The 15,769-nt window shown below is 39.6% G+C and overlaps 1 protein-coding gene across 1 annotated transcript; it reads left to right on the forward strand.

The window, feature by feature from the left end:
- Window positions 1–105: 105 nt before the first annotated feature.
- Window positions 106–15,713, forward strand: ASAH1 (N-acylsphingosine amidohydrolase 1). The gene is made up of 14 exons (XM_039700156.1): window positions 106–322; window positions 5,110–5,156; window positions 5,339–5,429; window positions 6,710–6,796; window positions 7,741–7,819; window positions 8,720–8,794; window positions 9,613–9,658; window positions 10,935–11,079; window positions 12,035–12,089; window positions 12,294–12,375; window positions 12,972–13,103; window positions 13,340–13,463; window positions 14,136–14,192; window positions 14,854–15,713. Exons 1-14 carry the CDS (start codon window positions 161–163, stop codon window positions 14,941–14,943), a joined length of 1,272 nt encoding a protein of 423 aa, XP_039556090.1. The 5' UTR covers window positions 106–160; the 3' UTR covers window positions 14,944–15,713.
- Window positions 15,714–15,769: the final 56 nt, after the last annotated feature.

Consider the following 15,769-nt stretch of genomic DNA (forward strand, 5'->3'; position numbering starts at 1 on the left):
GGCCGGGCGCTGCTGGCGCTGCTCGTCCTGGCGCAGCCTGCCTGGGCGCCGGACCCGGTGAGCCTGGCGGGGGACGGGCGGGGCGGCGGGAGCGGATGGCTGCGGGGCCGGCGGGGGCATGCGGCCGCTGCCCTTGCCGAGGCGGGAGGCGAGGCTCTGAATGCCCGCTGTGGATGCGCCCGAGCCCGGCAGCGCTCCTGCGGCGGGAGGGGCTGTGCGCGGCGGTGGTGTACAAGTCCCTTGCTCGCTCCTCAGCTCGGGTTTCGTGCTCGTCTGCAATGTCAGTGTCGCCCTGTTACACCGCAGCAGCGATTTCCAGAAGGAAAGTTAAGAGGGGCTTGCTGAAAAAGCGCAGGGTTCTGAATCTGCTGAGTGTGTGGGCTGTGTTTCACCCGAGGGGAGGAGCGTAGAGCAGGTGGACCTGGTGTGTCGTCTCTTGCTCTTTCGGCCGTCTGGGTTTTTTTAATTGAACAAGTGAAATATTTAACTTTTGGTGGAATTGGGAAGCTGGGAAGGCTTTGGGGAAGTCGTTTGGAGCAGGCTGGCTTCCATCTCCTGGGCGTGTAAGCAGTTGCTCTTGTTTCCTGGTGTATTCCTGAAGCAGCAAGGCATTCTTTCGTCTCTTGAAGTTCCTGAATTTATTCGTCCTCTTTGAAGAGAACACGTTTTAAATATCTCTGGGTTTCAAAAAATTTTTTGCAATCTATTTTTAAATATTTTAGGAATATACTACCTTTTCTATTCTTTAGTTTGTTCCAAGTTTTTTGGTGGTTTTTTTTTTTTTTTAGCAAACTGCATTGATTTCGGGAAAATTATTATGGGTTTTGTGAAAAGGGAGAACTGCAGGAAGTTACTGTGGACATTTGGAGGGCCAGTGTTCCCTTAGTGTCTTTTAATGACACAAGATTTGGCTTCTCTCTCTCCCCTCTCTTCCCTTCTTCCAGTCCCATCCTGCTGGCCAAGTGCAGCTTCCTAATGCTATAAGCTATCTGCAGCTTAAAACACCTTCAGAATTTTAGCCAAAAGTATCCTGGAGTATGGAGTCGTAGGCGAAAGTACCAGGTGTCAGCACAGTAGTAGCATTAGAGCTTGATGAGCATTTAATTTCTCTTGGTACACCTTTGCACTTGCATAACATCCTCTGTGTATCCAGGCTGCAGGTTGTCTGCTCTGCAGCCAAATATTAGGCTTGGATATTTTATTTTTGTTTGAGATGCAGGGTTGCATCACATGCTGGAGAAGCTTCTATTGAGGCCCCCTTAACCCTACTCACTTTTTTGTCCAAACTGCAGTGGTTGTCTTGTCACTGTTTCTTCTCCTGCAAGAGTACTCGTAACCTCTGTGTTCAGAAGGCTGAACAGCATTGGGACTCCTGCAGCACAATAGCATTGGCATTATCCCATGAGGGAACAGGAGCAGAGAGGAAAATGTGTTAGAGCACAGAGTTTGTAGACCAAAAGATGCTAAATACAACAGATTGACTGAAAATATGGAATTATATTTAATAGCTCAAAGAGGTAGTTTTCTATTTGCTTTGACTAGGAAGGTAAAAAATGTAAAATACATAAATATTAAGGACGAATGCCAGAAAGGGTCTACGTGAAAAATAAAGAAATAAAGGAAGTGGTGGTATTCCTTAGACTGAACAAGCTACATTCAGTCTATTTCATATTCATGAAATCAGGCTAGGTGTCAAAATATTTACTCAGCAGTCATTAAACTGTGCATTAATTTTCTGTACTCCAGTCAATAATAACTGTTACTACTTGATATTTTTTTACAGTTCACCCAATTCATCTCAACAGCTTGCTAGTTATTTGGTTTCTATTCCACTTTACTTTTATACAATCAGTTAAAATATAAATCTTCTGTGCTACTTCCACTTTTTATTTCCATCTTTCTCCATACCACATTCTACTTCTCCTCCACTGTGTTATCTTCCTGTTAATGTTTCGATCCTGTGCTGTCACATGTCTGTTTTTGTGTCATTACACACATCTCCATTTCAAAGTTGGCAGTATGTAAGATAATCAAAACATGCAACCTACTGGTAAGAATAGATTTTAAAGAGCAAAACAAAGGGAGCATTAAATCACCATTCAAGAAGAGCTGTATTGCTCTTAGTGTGTGTTGGAAAAGCACATTTATCGTGGTAATCTGCTGTTGGGTCCAACTTTCAATAGCTTTTTCTAGGGGATGACCTCTGGCTTGTCACATTGGAAACTGAAGGTGATTCAGTCACGCTAGGAGGATGTTCCTGGTTTTCTTGGGCAGCATTTATTCTTCCAGTGTTGTTCTTCCAGTGCCAAGCCTGTGCAGAGAGGAGAATCCCACTGACCACAATAGTAACTTCACAGCTGCTTGTTTTACGCTGGTTATAAAAAGTGCTTGATGTTTTTTCTGCTGCTGCCAGAAAATTCTTTATGTGTCTTTTATTTTAACCTTCTCAGAAAGCTTTGCACATAATCTTTAGTTGGTTGCAAAGAATAACAATTTTTTTTGTTCCTTGTTAGAACTGTGTGTAAAAAAAAAAAAAAAACAACACCCCACTTCTAGTTTTCTGGTTGTCTTGACATCTTTTTAAGCTTCTGCCTATGTGCCAGGGGAAGCCATACATAGAGCTGTCACTTGGTTTGTTCTCGTTGGAGAAGACACTGAGGGGAGACCTCATTGCAGTCTACAGCTCCTCACAAGGGGAAGCACAGGGCAGGCACTGATCTCTTCTTGTTGCTCATCAGTGACAGGACCTGAGGGAATGGCCTGAAGGTGTGTCAGGGGAGGTTTAAACTGGATTTTAGGGAAAGGTTTTTCACCGAGGCTGGTGGGGCACTGCCTGTCAGAGATCAAGATGCATTTGGACATGTTCTCAGGCACAGGGCGTGGCTTTTGGACTTCTCCCATGTAGGGCCAGGAGTTAGACTTGATCCTTTGTGGGTACCTTCTAACTCAGGATATTCTGTGATTCTATGATGTAATAGTTAACCTAAAGAAACAGTTAATATTATCTCTAATTTCTTCAGATACTTCAATCAGTTTTGAAAGATGTACAGGTTATTTTAGGAATTACTGACTTCTTTACCTTGCTTTATACATAGGCAAGTTAGAAATCTAAAAATAGCACACGTAAGGAGGGAACATTTTCTCTGTTCTCTATCCCTTTATCTGTTGCATTCCTCACCCTTTTTTTGTAGCTTAGGCTGCAGAGCACTGGGAAGATAAAAATAGGTGCAGATACAGGATTAAAATCTATGGGGAAGGTGCCAGGAGTGACATAACGTTTAGCACCTTCAGCTTAAAATCCTCTGAAATCAGTTTTGCACAGGTGCCACTGTTTCCTCTGTGAGCATGGGCTCTACTGGCAGAGCAGCTGAATTCTGATCCACTTTGGATAACTTTTTGTTAGAAGCTTTATCTGTCAGGAAACATATTTCATTTGAGGTATTTCCTGAAGGTCCAAATCTGTACATCCATTGAAGTAGGATGTATATGTAATGTCAGTTCTTTCTGATGGATTTTATAATTGCAGGATGGAAAATTGCACAAGACAGTTGCGTCAATACTGTTAAGTATTTGTCTGGCTTTGCACAAATCCTCTGACTTTTGTTGCCTAATTAGTCATCTGACATCCCTCCTACCCTCCTTGTTTTGACGCTTTCTTGCTTTGAGAATTAAATGGCCTTTTGTGTTTGACTTTTTGTTCCAGCTGTGCAAAAGCTGTTAACTGCACTGCAGTGAAATCTAGGAAGCACAAAGCTGCCGGTCCTATACCTTCACCTCATGTGTTGGAAAAGCAAAATTTGTCTCATGCTTTCTCCCACCAACAGGAAACAGTAGAAAGAGATAAAATTATAATACAAAGAAATCAATCCCAATTTAGAATTGCTGTTTCCAGTAGTAACAGATTCAGCTGGTGTTTCAAGTCCATGGCATTGTGTAAGACATTGTGTTTTCTATACTAATGCATTAAAAACAGATAATGAGATTAGCCCAAAGAGAACATTGACATGAGTTAACTTCTTTGTCCCAGTTACGTAGGTGCTGAAGATGTTGTCACACTTTTCACTGGAACCAGAATGCATTTCAAGGACACACTAGTAATCTAATTAATACAGCCTAATAAATATTGGAAATCAAGGGTGGGGAGGAAGGGAAGTGGTGGTGGAAGGATCACTCCATATTTTGTTTGTGTTCTCTCTCCCAAACAGTTGTGCTTTGGGGGCTTTTCTGTGGGCTTCCAGAACAGCACATGTACCTTTCCTTTTTCTTAGTGAGATATATAATACTCTAAGGAGCTTACTGAACTTCTCACATAGTTTTGGGACCAAACCTGGCCTGCTGTCAAGTGGCTTGAAGCACAAGTGTGGGTGGCCAGTAGGCATTTGCTTGTATGTCACTGGGTAGAACATGGAATTACAATTGTGGCATGTATATGCATATGTTTATTATATTTATATGCATGCTTTATGTAATTGATAGAAAAACAACCTTGCATTCACTTTGAGTGCATCTAAAATACTTCTCAAACTTTCATTTGTAACTAGCCATGCTCCCATGAATGAAGGTATATTTTTAGTTAGATTCCTGAATTGCACCCCATGTAATGTTTAGCACCACTTCAGCAGCACTTCTCCACACTGAATCCCCAGCTCATTCCACCAGCTGAGGGATTGCCCAAGGTTCATTATGCTTTTCCCGCTCCAGCTGTACAGTGCAGCTTAACACTAAACATAATTAGGAATGACACTATAAAATGGGATTATGAATTGGACAAACAAAACAGACTGGTCCATACTGAGATCTGAGATTCCTGAAATTTATAAAGAATATGCTTTTGAAGTGCATTAAATCACATGGAGTAAAAATATATAGTTTGTATATTTATCATACCCTTGTGCTTGCCCTGGACTACTATTAGACAAGTTGTCTAGAGGTCTGTCAGACAACATGGGGAAGTTGCTGCTGGTCCCTCCTCCTCTATCTTCCTCTTTCCAAAGTCCCAAGACTTTGAATTAACTGACAAGTCCTAAAGGTTGAATTCAAAACTAAGTCTACTAGAATTATGGTATTTTAACAAGGAAGCTAAATAGTAATATTTCATTGTCTTTGCAGTATGGAGAAGAGTGTAGGAGTAAAATGTACCCTCCTTCAGGACCAACGTAAGTAATCTGATTCAACTTGTCTAGCAAATTGTGATTTGCAAGTCTGAACAGGGTTTTTTCATTGAAACTTGTTCCTGTTGCAGGTCTAAAAAATGCTAGTAACAGGTGGGAAGCACCTATTTTGTCAAATGTTTTTTCAGAGTCTTCTTTGAATTTGATCTCTGGTGTTTTTCTCTCAGGTTCAAAGGTAATATACCCACCTATGTCATAAATCTCGATTTACCTCCCAGCAGAAGGTGGGATGACTTGATGCGCGACAAAAAGACAGAGGTAAGAAATGCAGAGCTGCTCTGAAGCTTAGCAGATACAAAACTAGCACATAGCCTTTTGTTTTGAGAAAAGTTTTTAAAGGAATACCTGTGCAAAAAGTATCTGAAAGGGATAATATTTCCTGTTGACTTTTCTAATATTATTCCAGTTCAAAATAATTGCTTGGGTAAATTTTTTTCTGTTTAACACTTAAGCTAGCAGCATCAAGTGTAGAGACGCTTGGGGTATAGAGTTGTATATAGAGTATAGAGTATATAGAGTATAGAGTTGTATATAGAGTTTGGGGTATAGAGTTGTAAAAACCAGTGTGGCATAAACAAGTGTGTGCCATTCAATTTATCAAATCTCCTTAGTCATGAGGTGGTGCACAATGAAGAGGGAGTAATACACCAGAGGAACAGCCTTGGTAAACTGAAGTGAAACTGAGGCAGCATCTCTTCTCTGCACCTCCCTACTTCTCTCAAAATGCTGTGGGAGATGATGAAATGGCAAGGGGGAAATTAAGAGCTTCCTGCCCTTTTCAGGAATGCTGGTTGTAGCACTGGTGTTTACATAGCACAAATAATTTTTTTTAATATTTGAGCCTATTTCAAACTGCTTAGAACAGCTGTGGTGAAGATAGATGAAAGTTGAGTTCAGTAATTTTTAATTTCTCAAATAAGTCTAGGGCTTTTTTTTTCTCTATCCCTTGACTTTGCCTTTCCACTGTGAAAGCCAGACAAATTCTTACATGCTAATATTTATTCTAAAAGGTGTTGGAAGCTTCAGGTTTCGCCTTAAATTCTGAAGAGTTTTATCTCTTGTGTACTTTGGAGTTAGATCACATGGAGGGGAGCTCTTATTTGCGACATTTACGTATTGCAGATCGATAGCATGTGCTTTCTGAAGAAGTTTATTGAGTGTTTTTGTCTTCAGTAACATCAGTGCTTAAGCAAAGAGCTTGAAATTAACATTCTGAAAAGTAGAAGAGTGCAGAGTATCAAAAAGTGTTCAAAGGAGCAGAAGATGAGGATGGTTTTCCTGTAATTTGTTATTTCTGGCAGAAGGACACATTGGAATTAATCAATAAAGTTACTTGAACAAAGCTTGAAGAGTGATTCTAGTGGGGACTTAGGGTTATTTGTCTCACCAAGAAGGTAGCATTTAGCACTTTATTTAAATATGTATTTTTCTCAACAAAGTCTTTTTTTTTTCAAAAGTCTGTCAAGGAGTTCTGTTAGTATTCCTGCAGTTCTTATGCTTAAGATCTTCTATTCAACAAAAGCCCTTGTTCTTTTTAGCTGAAGACTGTGGTCCAGAATATTAAAGATATCGCAAATACCTTCTTCCCTAGTGGCAAAGTTGTTGACATAGTGGATAACAAAATAGTAAGTATTTTCAGCTTAATTATTTAATTACTGTATGCTCTGACTACACAACTAGAATGCTTCTGAATCTGGCAATTAAGAACTTTCAAAGTTATTAATTTACAAGTTCTTAATTCCATTTCCGGAACAGAAGAGAAATACTATTTCAAACTGTCACTCTGAAATTTTGCCTTGTTGTCTACTCTGACTGAAACCATCAAACAAAAAATGCAGGTCTCTTCCTCCTCTAATTTTTCCTGAAGCCTTTTCAAGTTTGGATTAATAACACTAGACAAATATGCAACAGCCTTGGTTACTGTAGCAAAACACTTGACTGAAATTTTTTTGCCATGTTCCACTTCTTTTAAAGAGTAGAGTAAAATCAGGTTTTGAAAATTGTAATAAATGTCTGGTTTGGTTACAGGGACAACTTTGACCAGGCCTCACCTTAAAAATGAATTTGATTCTGATTAGAGTATGCTTTGGCACAGAACAGGGGAAAGCAGTGTAGGGTTAGAGACAGCAAAAGGTCAGATCTCTACCCCATCTTAGTTACAGCATATCCCTGTGTGCCTGAGTGGAGTGGACATAAATGCAGCTTTTACAGGTTGCCATGCCAATGGGTGAAAGTCAGGGATGCCCATAAACACACAGATTGAGCTCCATTGCAGTTGAGCTTTTAATATACACAAGTCCCACTTCACTTTTCTGTCTGTTGCTGCTCAGAGAGGCTGTGCTCATGTCCATTGCTCACGTCACTGTTTTAGTAAGTAGGAGTTTTACTTCCCTTAAGTGTGTACTTGTCTTCCAAGTACTCTGCAAACATCCTCAAATTCTACAGGCTGTAGAAAAATTAAACACTTAACAGTTGGCAGAAAAGTGTGCCTCTTGAGGAGACATTTGTTGTATGTAAAAAATACTGTTAATTTAAACATACATCATACAAAAAAGTCTTTTCCTTTCAGGCTCATCTGACTGCTACACTTCCTTATCCTTTCAATGAAGAGCTCCAAGGGATTGCAAATTCATCTGGGATTCCTTTGGGTAACAGTTTGCAACACTTTATTAATATAGTGGAAAGCTTGGAATACAGACTCATTTAAAATTAGTGTGTTTACTAATATGCTGTTAGTTGTAGCCATCTGTGACTTTAACAAATCATTAATTAACTAGTTAAAGCAATAAATTACACTTCACACTAAACGAAAACAGTGTTTTAGAGGAGAATGGAATAAATCGCATCAGCCTTTTATCAGGCTGGGACTGTTCTGTAGAGGTGTAAGTTCTCACTCCTAGTTTTTGGGAAGTGGAGCAAGTTTCAGCTCCTGTGCACCAAAATTTGAGGGAATCCTTTATTCTTGTTGGTTTTGCACTCTGCTGTGTGTCTGCTGTTGACATTGAAAGAAGTCAAGGCTCAGCTTCTGCTGTGCTTTCTTTCCCTTGTGGTCCTTGCCATGTCCTTCTGCCTTCCCTCTGTAACTCCTGCAAAAGAATACCATTCCAGGTGAGGAGTAGGCACTGAGTTCTTCCAGAACTGAGACAGAGATGGACCACTGCCTGTTTGCACTGCTTCCCTCATACAGGAGCAGCACACCTGCTGCTAGCAGCAGCTCTTATGTGGCAGTAGTGGTGCATATAGCACCTTTCTTCTTTAAAGTGAATTTTATAGCTTGTTTTGGAATTTTCAGAGGAGGAAGTAGCAATGACTGTCAGCTTTGTGCATGGTAAAGCAGAGGGTCAGGGGATTCTGACCCCTCTGTTTGCTTTTTAGGAAGCTCTTGATTTTGCTGAACCAGTAATTTTAAAGATCAAAGGAGATTTAAATTGAAATGTTTAACAGAAATATTACAGAATTTTGAACTTTGCACTATGCTTTTTTTTCTAACCTTTTTTTTCTGTTCATGGCAAGATTCAAACTACTGAACTTTGTTTCTTTTTTTTTAGGGGAAATTGTTATTTTTAACATTTTTTATGAAATTTTTACTGTATGTACATCAATAGTGGCAGAAGATAAAACAGGTAATGTAATCCAAAATAATTAACAGTTTTATATAGAAGAGGGTCCACCTCAGTTATGCACACACAGTCCTCCTCAACTGCAGGCAATAAGGTCTGATAAAGAGACTAAAAGGTAATAATAATGCCAAAGGACTGATAATTGAAGGTATTCCTTGAGAAAGGGAATAAGAGTTCATAAGTATCTTGGGTTTAAAAAAAAGGACAAAAATACTTTCAAAGATAGTTTGGGTTTGGTTTTATTGGATGGTGAGTTTTTTTGTGATTGGGGTGTTGGGGTTTTTTTAAGAGGTGGTATTTGTTTTTGTAGGACAAAGAAACACCAGCAATACACCTGAAATTTTCCCAGTTCTATGCAGGATTTTGCATCTAGTTTTTAGATATTGCATGTGTATGCTGGTAGAAAAAATGGACAATCTCTTCTAAGAAAAGAGATTCTTTCATTCTCCTACTTAGTTCTGCAGCCCTTGTCTGCACCTGTTCCAACTTAGGAAGTTTCTAAGGGATTCTCAGAGGGTTTGCAAACATCTCACTTTTAGAGGAAGCTCAAGGTGTTGCCATTACATTAAGATTATGTGGAAAGATTAGAGGCTGAGATGGATAGCAGTTTGCAGGATTACTTGATTTCAGTTATGGTAAAACACTTCTCTGACAAATAAAAACCCATCATTATATTGGGATTATGAAAAGGGCAAGTAGAGAATGCTATTTTCCTTGAAGACTTTCTCTTGTATTTGACTGCTTACTCATTTCTTGGGTTTTTAAGCTGAAATTTGTCTATTTCTTTGGAAAATTATATTTAATTTTTTATTGTTGTATAGGGAAACTGTACCATGCCAGAAACCTGGATTTTGGACTCTTCCTAGGGTAAGTGTTTAAACTTGTGACTTTTTTTTTTTAAACCCAGACAAAAAGCAAGCTGAGCTTTCAACAGCTACATACATTCTTTGAGTCTTCTTTGGATGTCTGTAAGGCTGTGACAAGTAATTCTCCATTGTGTGTTGTGAAAAAATGCTGAAATGAAAAGATCAGGATGTTTTCCTGATCTTAAGTCAAACTGCCCCAAGTGCATCAAGAACAGCTGCGTTTTGCTGCTTAATTTTTTATTCAGCTCCAGTTCAAACTGTCAAACCAAAAAACAGGCCATGTAACTTGATCTCTGAGGCACAGTAGATCTTGCTCTTTACATGATGGGGCAAAGCATCCATTTTAATATATGCAGTGAAATTGCATATTGGATTGGATTGGGGCATGCCATTTTAATGATTTCTTCCCCAGTCCTCCCCCCAGTTACTGTGCTCCACTGACACTTCCCATCATCCTTCATTTCCATACAAACTCTGTAGTTTGTTGCCCAGCACTCATTAGTTCTCTTTTCATGCCCCTCATCAGGTAGTTCAGCATTTGCTTCTATTACCCCAGTATATTTTGTAACATCATTCATCCAGATGATGCTCAATACACAATTGGAATTTAAATGCTCATCTTTATTAAAGTTCTTACCTACCTATTAAAAACTCAGCCATTGTCTACTGTGACTCCACCTGTCCCTTGGTTTGGCTTGTGTTGGACTTCCCTGACTTGCCAGAAATGCTTCCTGAAAATTAAGCAAACTTTCAAAGCTGCTTCCAGAGTCTGGATTATTTGCAGAGAGTTTAACGGTCTGCTAACTGCTCTGTATCAACCTTTTGCCTACAAACTGGTCTGGCTTATTTTACAAACAAGAATTGGTACTTCTCTTCATGTGGAGCAAATCCAGTAGCACATGGTTTCTTTTCTGCCTTTGAAAAATAAGAATTCGAGGTTTGGTGTCACAGGCAGTACGTGTGGCTCCCTTTGCCAGCAGTTAGAGAACAAAGTTATGTGTTCAAAACAAACCAGCTGTGAAGGTGGTGCTGTTTAATCCTGAGCAATAGATACGCTCTTGGTTCAAACAAAACTTAGTTCTTTTCACTGCCAGCCTGTGCATTTAGACTTCTTAGTTGTTCCTTGCTGGTGCTGCTCAGGTAACTACAGAGCAGTGATCTTGCCTGACGTGAGTCGGATCAGAGGACAGGCATCACACACAGGATGTCTGCATGCTGTGAAGGGAAGCTTTGAAAACTACTGATGGAAATTTCAAATGCTGTACTGTCTCCTGCAGGTGGGATGTTAAAAATAATTCCTGGACATTAACTCGGGAACTGAAGCCTTTAGTGGTGCTCTTGGACTTTCAGAGAAACAACAAAACAGTGTTCAAGTCCACAAATTTTGCAGGATACATAGGCATGGTGTCTGGAGTCAAACCAGTAAGTATGGGGATGGAGCCTTGTCAATTTGTTACAAAGCTTCAGACTTTCCTTTAATATTTAAATTTTTCTGCTTTCATGCTGTGCCTTTTTTCCAGTAAATGATCTCTAAGTTGTTCTGGTGCACAGCATAGCTACTTGAAGACAGATAAAAGAAAGAAAATGCTGCACCCTTCCTTGTGAGATTGCTTAAATAAAATGTTTCTGTTTGGACAGTTCTTAAAAACAGCATTGAATTTTGAATATTAACAGGAGTGAATACGAAGTGTTGAACAAGTGGTTAGAGTTTCCTGCTGGCTAATAGCTAATGCTGTGATCCCAGAGGGGAAACAGCAGACTTTCTCCAGTCCTTACTGGAAAAGGCAGTCCTGCATTTTAAGATTTTTTGGTTGGGTTTTCATTTAATAAGCATCTGAAATCTGGGGTAGCTGAATTCAGTTTTTGTCTGAAACATTAGTTGGAGAAGACTGAGATCTGAGCTTGAATTGTGTGTTCCAGTTACCATGGACTGCAGTGTGTGCAGCTGCATGCCCATGCAAACAGCAGTAACATATCAGGGTGTGCTTAGCACTGGGACTTAAAAATCTGCCTTCCAACTAGAATAGTACTCAGAGGTCTGAGAAGAAGGTGAAATATAGCAGGGAAAGGAAAACTGCTAATTCAGCAATCCAACACAGACCAAGAGACAAAAATGGCCACAGGCTTGACTTGCTTAGCATCAAAGCATGCCTTGCTGATTGTCTGCCAGGTCAAAAAACTCATTTATACTTATTCAAGCACTGATAAATTAGGTTCTTTTCTACATGAGCTTGATCTTGCAGTCTATTACTCGAAGGGGGAAAGTCTAACAAACAAGAAGCTCAGCTGACATCTGAATTGCAGTGCTGCCTCTTGTTTATTACTGGTACTCGTGGGCTGGCAGTGGCTGAAGGTTGGCTTGTTTAATGCTTTTCAGAACTTGTTCACTCTGACAATGAATGAGCGTTTCAGTCTTGATGGTGGTTATGTGGGTGAGTAATGCTCATTTCTTTCATTATTTCTGCACAAGTTTTCCAGACCTTGGGCAAACCAGTTACCTTAATAAATAAGCACAGAAGTGGTGAAAAAAGATTGCAGATGCGTTAGATAAAACGCAGCTTATTTTAAAACCAGCTGTGAAAGTTAGAATAACATGAGTGAACTGTCTGAAAACAAATTATTCTGATATTTTGCAGGAATCTTTGAATGGTTTCTTGGTAGAAGAGATGGTATGTGGATGGGCTTTCTTACAAGAACTGTATTAGAGAATGCTACAAGGTATTCCTTTTCCCTCTAAATATTATCCATCTTTAATCCGCTTTGCATTCAACTAGCATGAATACTGTAGATGTATGCTTAATATCCAGTGATACAGATATCTTCCTAGTGATCTTCACTTTAAATAGTTCTGGTGTTGCTGGTACCCTGGTGCAGGAGGCAAAGCGTTACACGATTCCTCAAATATTTTTTCTCAGATTTCTTTTTTCCTGATGAGCCTGTTGGCAATCTAAATGCGTAACAGCATTCTGCATCAAAGCACATCCAACAGTACTAGTACATTGTAGGAAGTGAGCAGAAACAAAGCTGTTATGCAATAAATCAATTCAGTGGAATGTGATACAGTATATCATCATTTTACTCATGTGTTAAGTGTAGAGAAAGTGCAGAGAGCACCTCTAATCATACTTTAAGAACAAAATGAGATGAGAAGCTTTACTTAAATGTGTTCCTTTATCCTGAGTCTGTCTCCTCATTTGTGCGTGAAAAGGGAAGAAAAGCTTAACTACCAAAACTTTTCCTGGGTCTGTGAAACTTGCTCTTCAGTACTTGAACCATTTACAGCATTTAATAGTCCAACATTTTCTTACCCACAGTTACCAGGATGCCAAAGACAGACTGGCAAAAACAAGACTGCTGGCTCCAGCTTACTTTATTCTGGGTGGAAAAAATTCTGGAGAAGGGTGTGTGATAACTCGATCCAGGACAGCTGCTCTGGATATCTGGGAGTGAGTATGCTTGACCTGACACCTGACTCAGCCTTCCAGAAGAGGACAGGTTCCACCAATAATTGTGTGCTCTGTTTCTTGTGACTTCTGTTGCACAAGAACTGACTTCTTTACCATCATTGAAAAATACCACAGCAAGCCTAAAAAAATAATGCATCTGTGTATAGTATATACTGTATATGTGTACTTACTATATACTTAGAGAAGCAAAACACAAACTTAAACCTCTTTTCCAGCCTTGATATCAAGAAGGGCACGTGGTACGTGTTAGAAACCAACTATGATCGCTGGAAGCCTCCACTGGTGCTAGATAATCGTAGAGGACCTGCAATGAAATGCCTGAACCAGACAACACAAGAGGTAAACATCCTCCAAATACCTCATATCCTGCTGCTCTGAAATTCCCAGGTTGCAGTACTGACCTTACACAGCCAGAAGCATTCGGGTTATTTTCAAGCACAGCTATAATGACACAAGTGGCTGATGATTTTGTGGTAACTTGTCTCTGCTTCTGGGTTGGAAGAAGCTGGCTTTTTACATGGGGAAAGTTTGTGGGTTTTTTGTTTATTTGTTTGGGGTTTTTTGGGTATTGTTTTGTTTTTTGGTTTGGGTTTTGCTGGTGATTTTAGGGAGGATTGGGTTTTCAGGATTCTTTTTGGTTTGGTTAGTTGGTTTGTTTGTTTCGGGCTTTCTTTTCCTAGGTGAGTTTCCTGAAAGGATCTTCAGCAGCTGCATATGCAGGAGGGTACACCCAGAGATACCTTGAGAAAGACTTTTGGTGTTTTTAGAGTAGTTTTACCAGTGAAATTCAAATACACACGCTGGGACAGCAAACAAACTTAAGTGTGCCATGCTGTACTAAGATCTGGTCTGGTCAAATTTTTGCAGCCTTGATTCTTCTGATATCAAAGTGTTATGGGTATCTTGTATTTTTAAAGCTGTATCTTGTTATTTGAGGTGTAAAAAAGTTAGTTCTCAGCATTTACATTAACAGGTAATGCCCCTAAATATCAGTGTATTATTTTCTTGCAGAATCTCTCCCTACCTGCAATTTATGATGTTCTCTCCACAAAGCCTGTCCTCAATAAGGTAATGCTTCTATTTCTGCAGGAGGTTTAGAGTGGGGGGCAGACCACTAACTACTGTACCTGTAAGAAGGAGGCTTCAGTGGTACACTCAGAGTTTTTTAGGTGAAAATATGTATGTAAAAACAAACCTTACATTACTTTGTGAAAGCAAAATGTAATTGCTAGAGTAGCTATTTCCCGAAGGCCATACAGCTTTAAAATTCTCAGTAGCCTGAGCCCTTTCCTCGTAGCTGGCCCAGGTTTCAGGCAGCAGCTACTCTGCAGACATCTTGAGCACCCTTCTAACCAGAATTAAGGTGTGATCTATGTCTTTGTAATTCACATAAAACAAGTTAACATACCTCATTATTTAGGCATACTACAGGCACATTACTCTTGCAACACAAGAGGTTTTAGTCTGGAATTGAAATTTTTGTGTTTAGGAAAAAAAATCTGAAGGAAATAGTTTTTAAGAGTTCTTCAATGGTGAAGTTTAGTTCCTGTGTTAAGTGGAGGGAGCATTCTTGACTGAGAACACAGACAATTCATACTCGCATGTTTTTGACTGAAGAAGGTAAATGCTCGTTTTAGTAGAACTGTTCAGCTGTATCAGAGAGAGTTTTTTCTAATTCCTCTAATGTGGTTTATTTTCTTTTTTCTTCTTCCTCGGCCATGGCCATTAGCTGACAGTGTGCACAACGCTGATGGAGGTGTACAATGGCCACACAGAGACTTACCTGCGGGAATGCCCAGATCCCTGTAGTCCTTGGTAGCCCTGTACCTCTCCGTCTGGGAAGCTGCTTGTCCCAATTGGCAGTCCTCCACGAGAAAATGCTTCTGGAAAGAGATTACTCAGTCTAACTCCTTTCTTCAGAAATCTAATGGCTCTATAGAAATGGCAAAGCACTTCTAACAGTGAAGGACCCTATCTCACAGCAGACTTTCTTGCTTTCTAATCAGCAGTTCTGCTGACAAGAAATGTATCCTCATGAGTGTCTGGTGTGATTCCAGCCCTTTCTGCCAGATGAGTTTCAGCAGTTAGTTCTAGATCTCTTCAGTCTTGGCAGTATTGTTCGTGTGATGTTGGTTGGGGGTTTGTTAATTTTTGGGTTTTTTGGTTTGGTTTTTTAGATTAAAATCCTTCTAAAGATCACAAGTTATAATGGCACCTGCCAAGCATCCAAAAAAATAGGTATAAGAAGACCATGTGGTCAATACAGTTCTGTTATTCTTTCATAAGCACTTAAAATTAATTGCTATTGTTCTGGTATAATGTGAGGATATGTCTGATATGCCCTTTTATAAAATAATCTACCACTGTCATATACAGTCACAGAAACAAGGTCTTGAGGAAATACCTAAAACAAGATCTGAGCCAAGAATGTCTTGCTACTGATTTATAACTGTTTTGCTGAAGCTCTTTCTTGGCCTGTTAACAAATGTGGTTTTTTTAATACATTCTTCTGTTGTCTCAAACAAAATACTAATTCAATAAAGAAAAGGTACTTTCTGTCACCAAAGTACACATGTACTGATTTCATACTTCAGTCTAAGACATCATGCATGTTAGATACTACAGTGCTTTCATTTCCAAATAGA

Source organism: Passer montanus, unplaced genomic scaffold (genome assembly GCF_014805655.1).
Source record: "Passer montanus isolate IOZ18808 unplaced genomic scaffold, ASM1480565v1 scaffold14, whole genome shotgun sequence".
Classification (NCBI taxonomy): Eukaryota; Metazoa; Chordata; class Aves; order Passeriformes; family Passeridae; genus Passer; species Passer montanus.

Bases quoted from the DNA above. Each gene is read 5' to 3' on its own strand.
- ASAH1 (XM_039700156.1), top strand. From the start codon at position 161: ATGCCCGCTGTGGATGCGCCCGAGCCCGGCAGCGCTCCTGCGGCGGGA. The intron at 5,157-5,338 runs GTAAGTAATCTG...TTTTTCTCTCAG, and splicing joins TACCCTCCTTCAGGACCAAC to GTTCAAAGGTAATATACCCA. The intron at 8,795-9,612 runs GTAATGTAATCC...ATTGTTGTATAG, and splicing joins AGTGGCAGAAGATAAAACAG to GGAAACTGTACCATGCCAGA.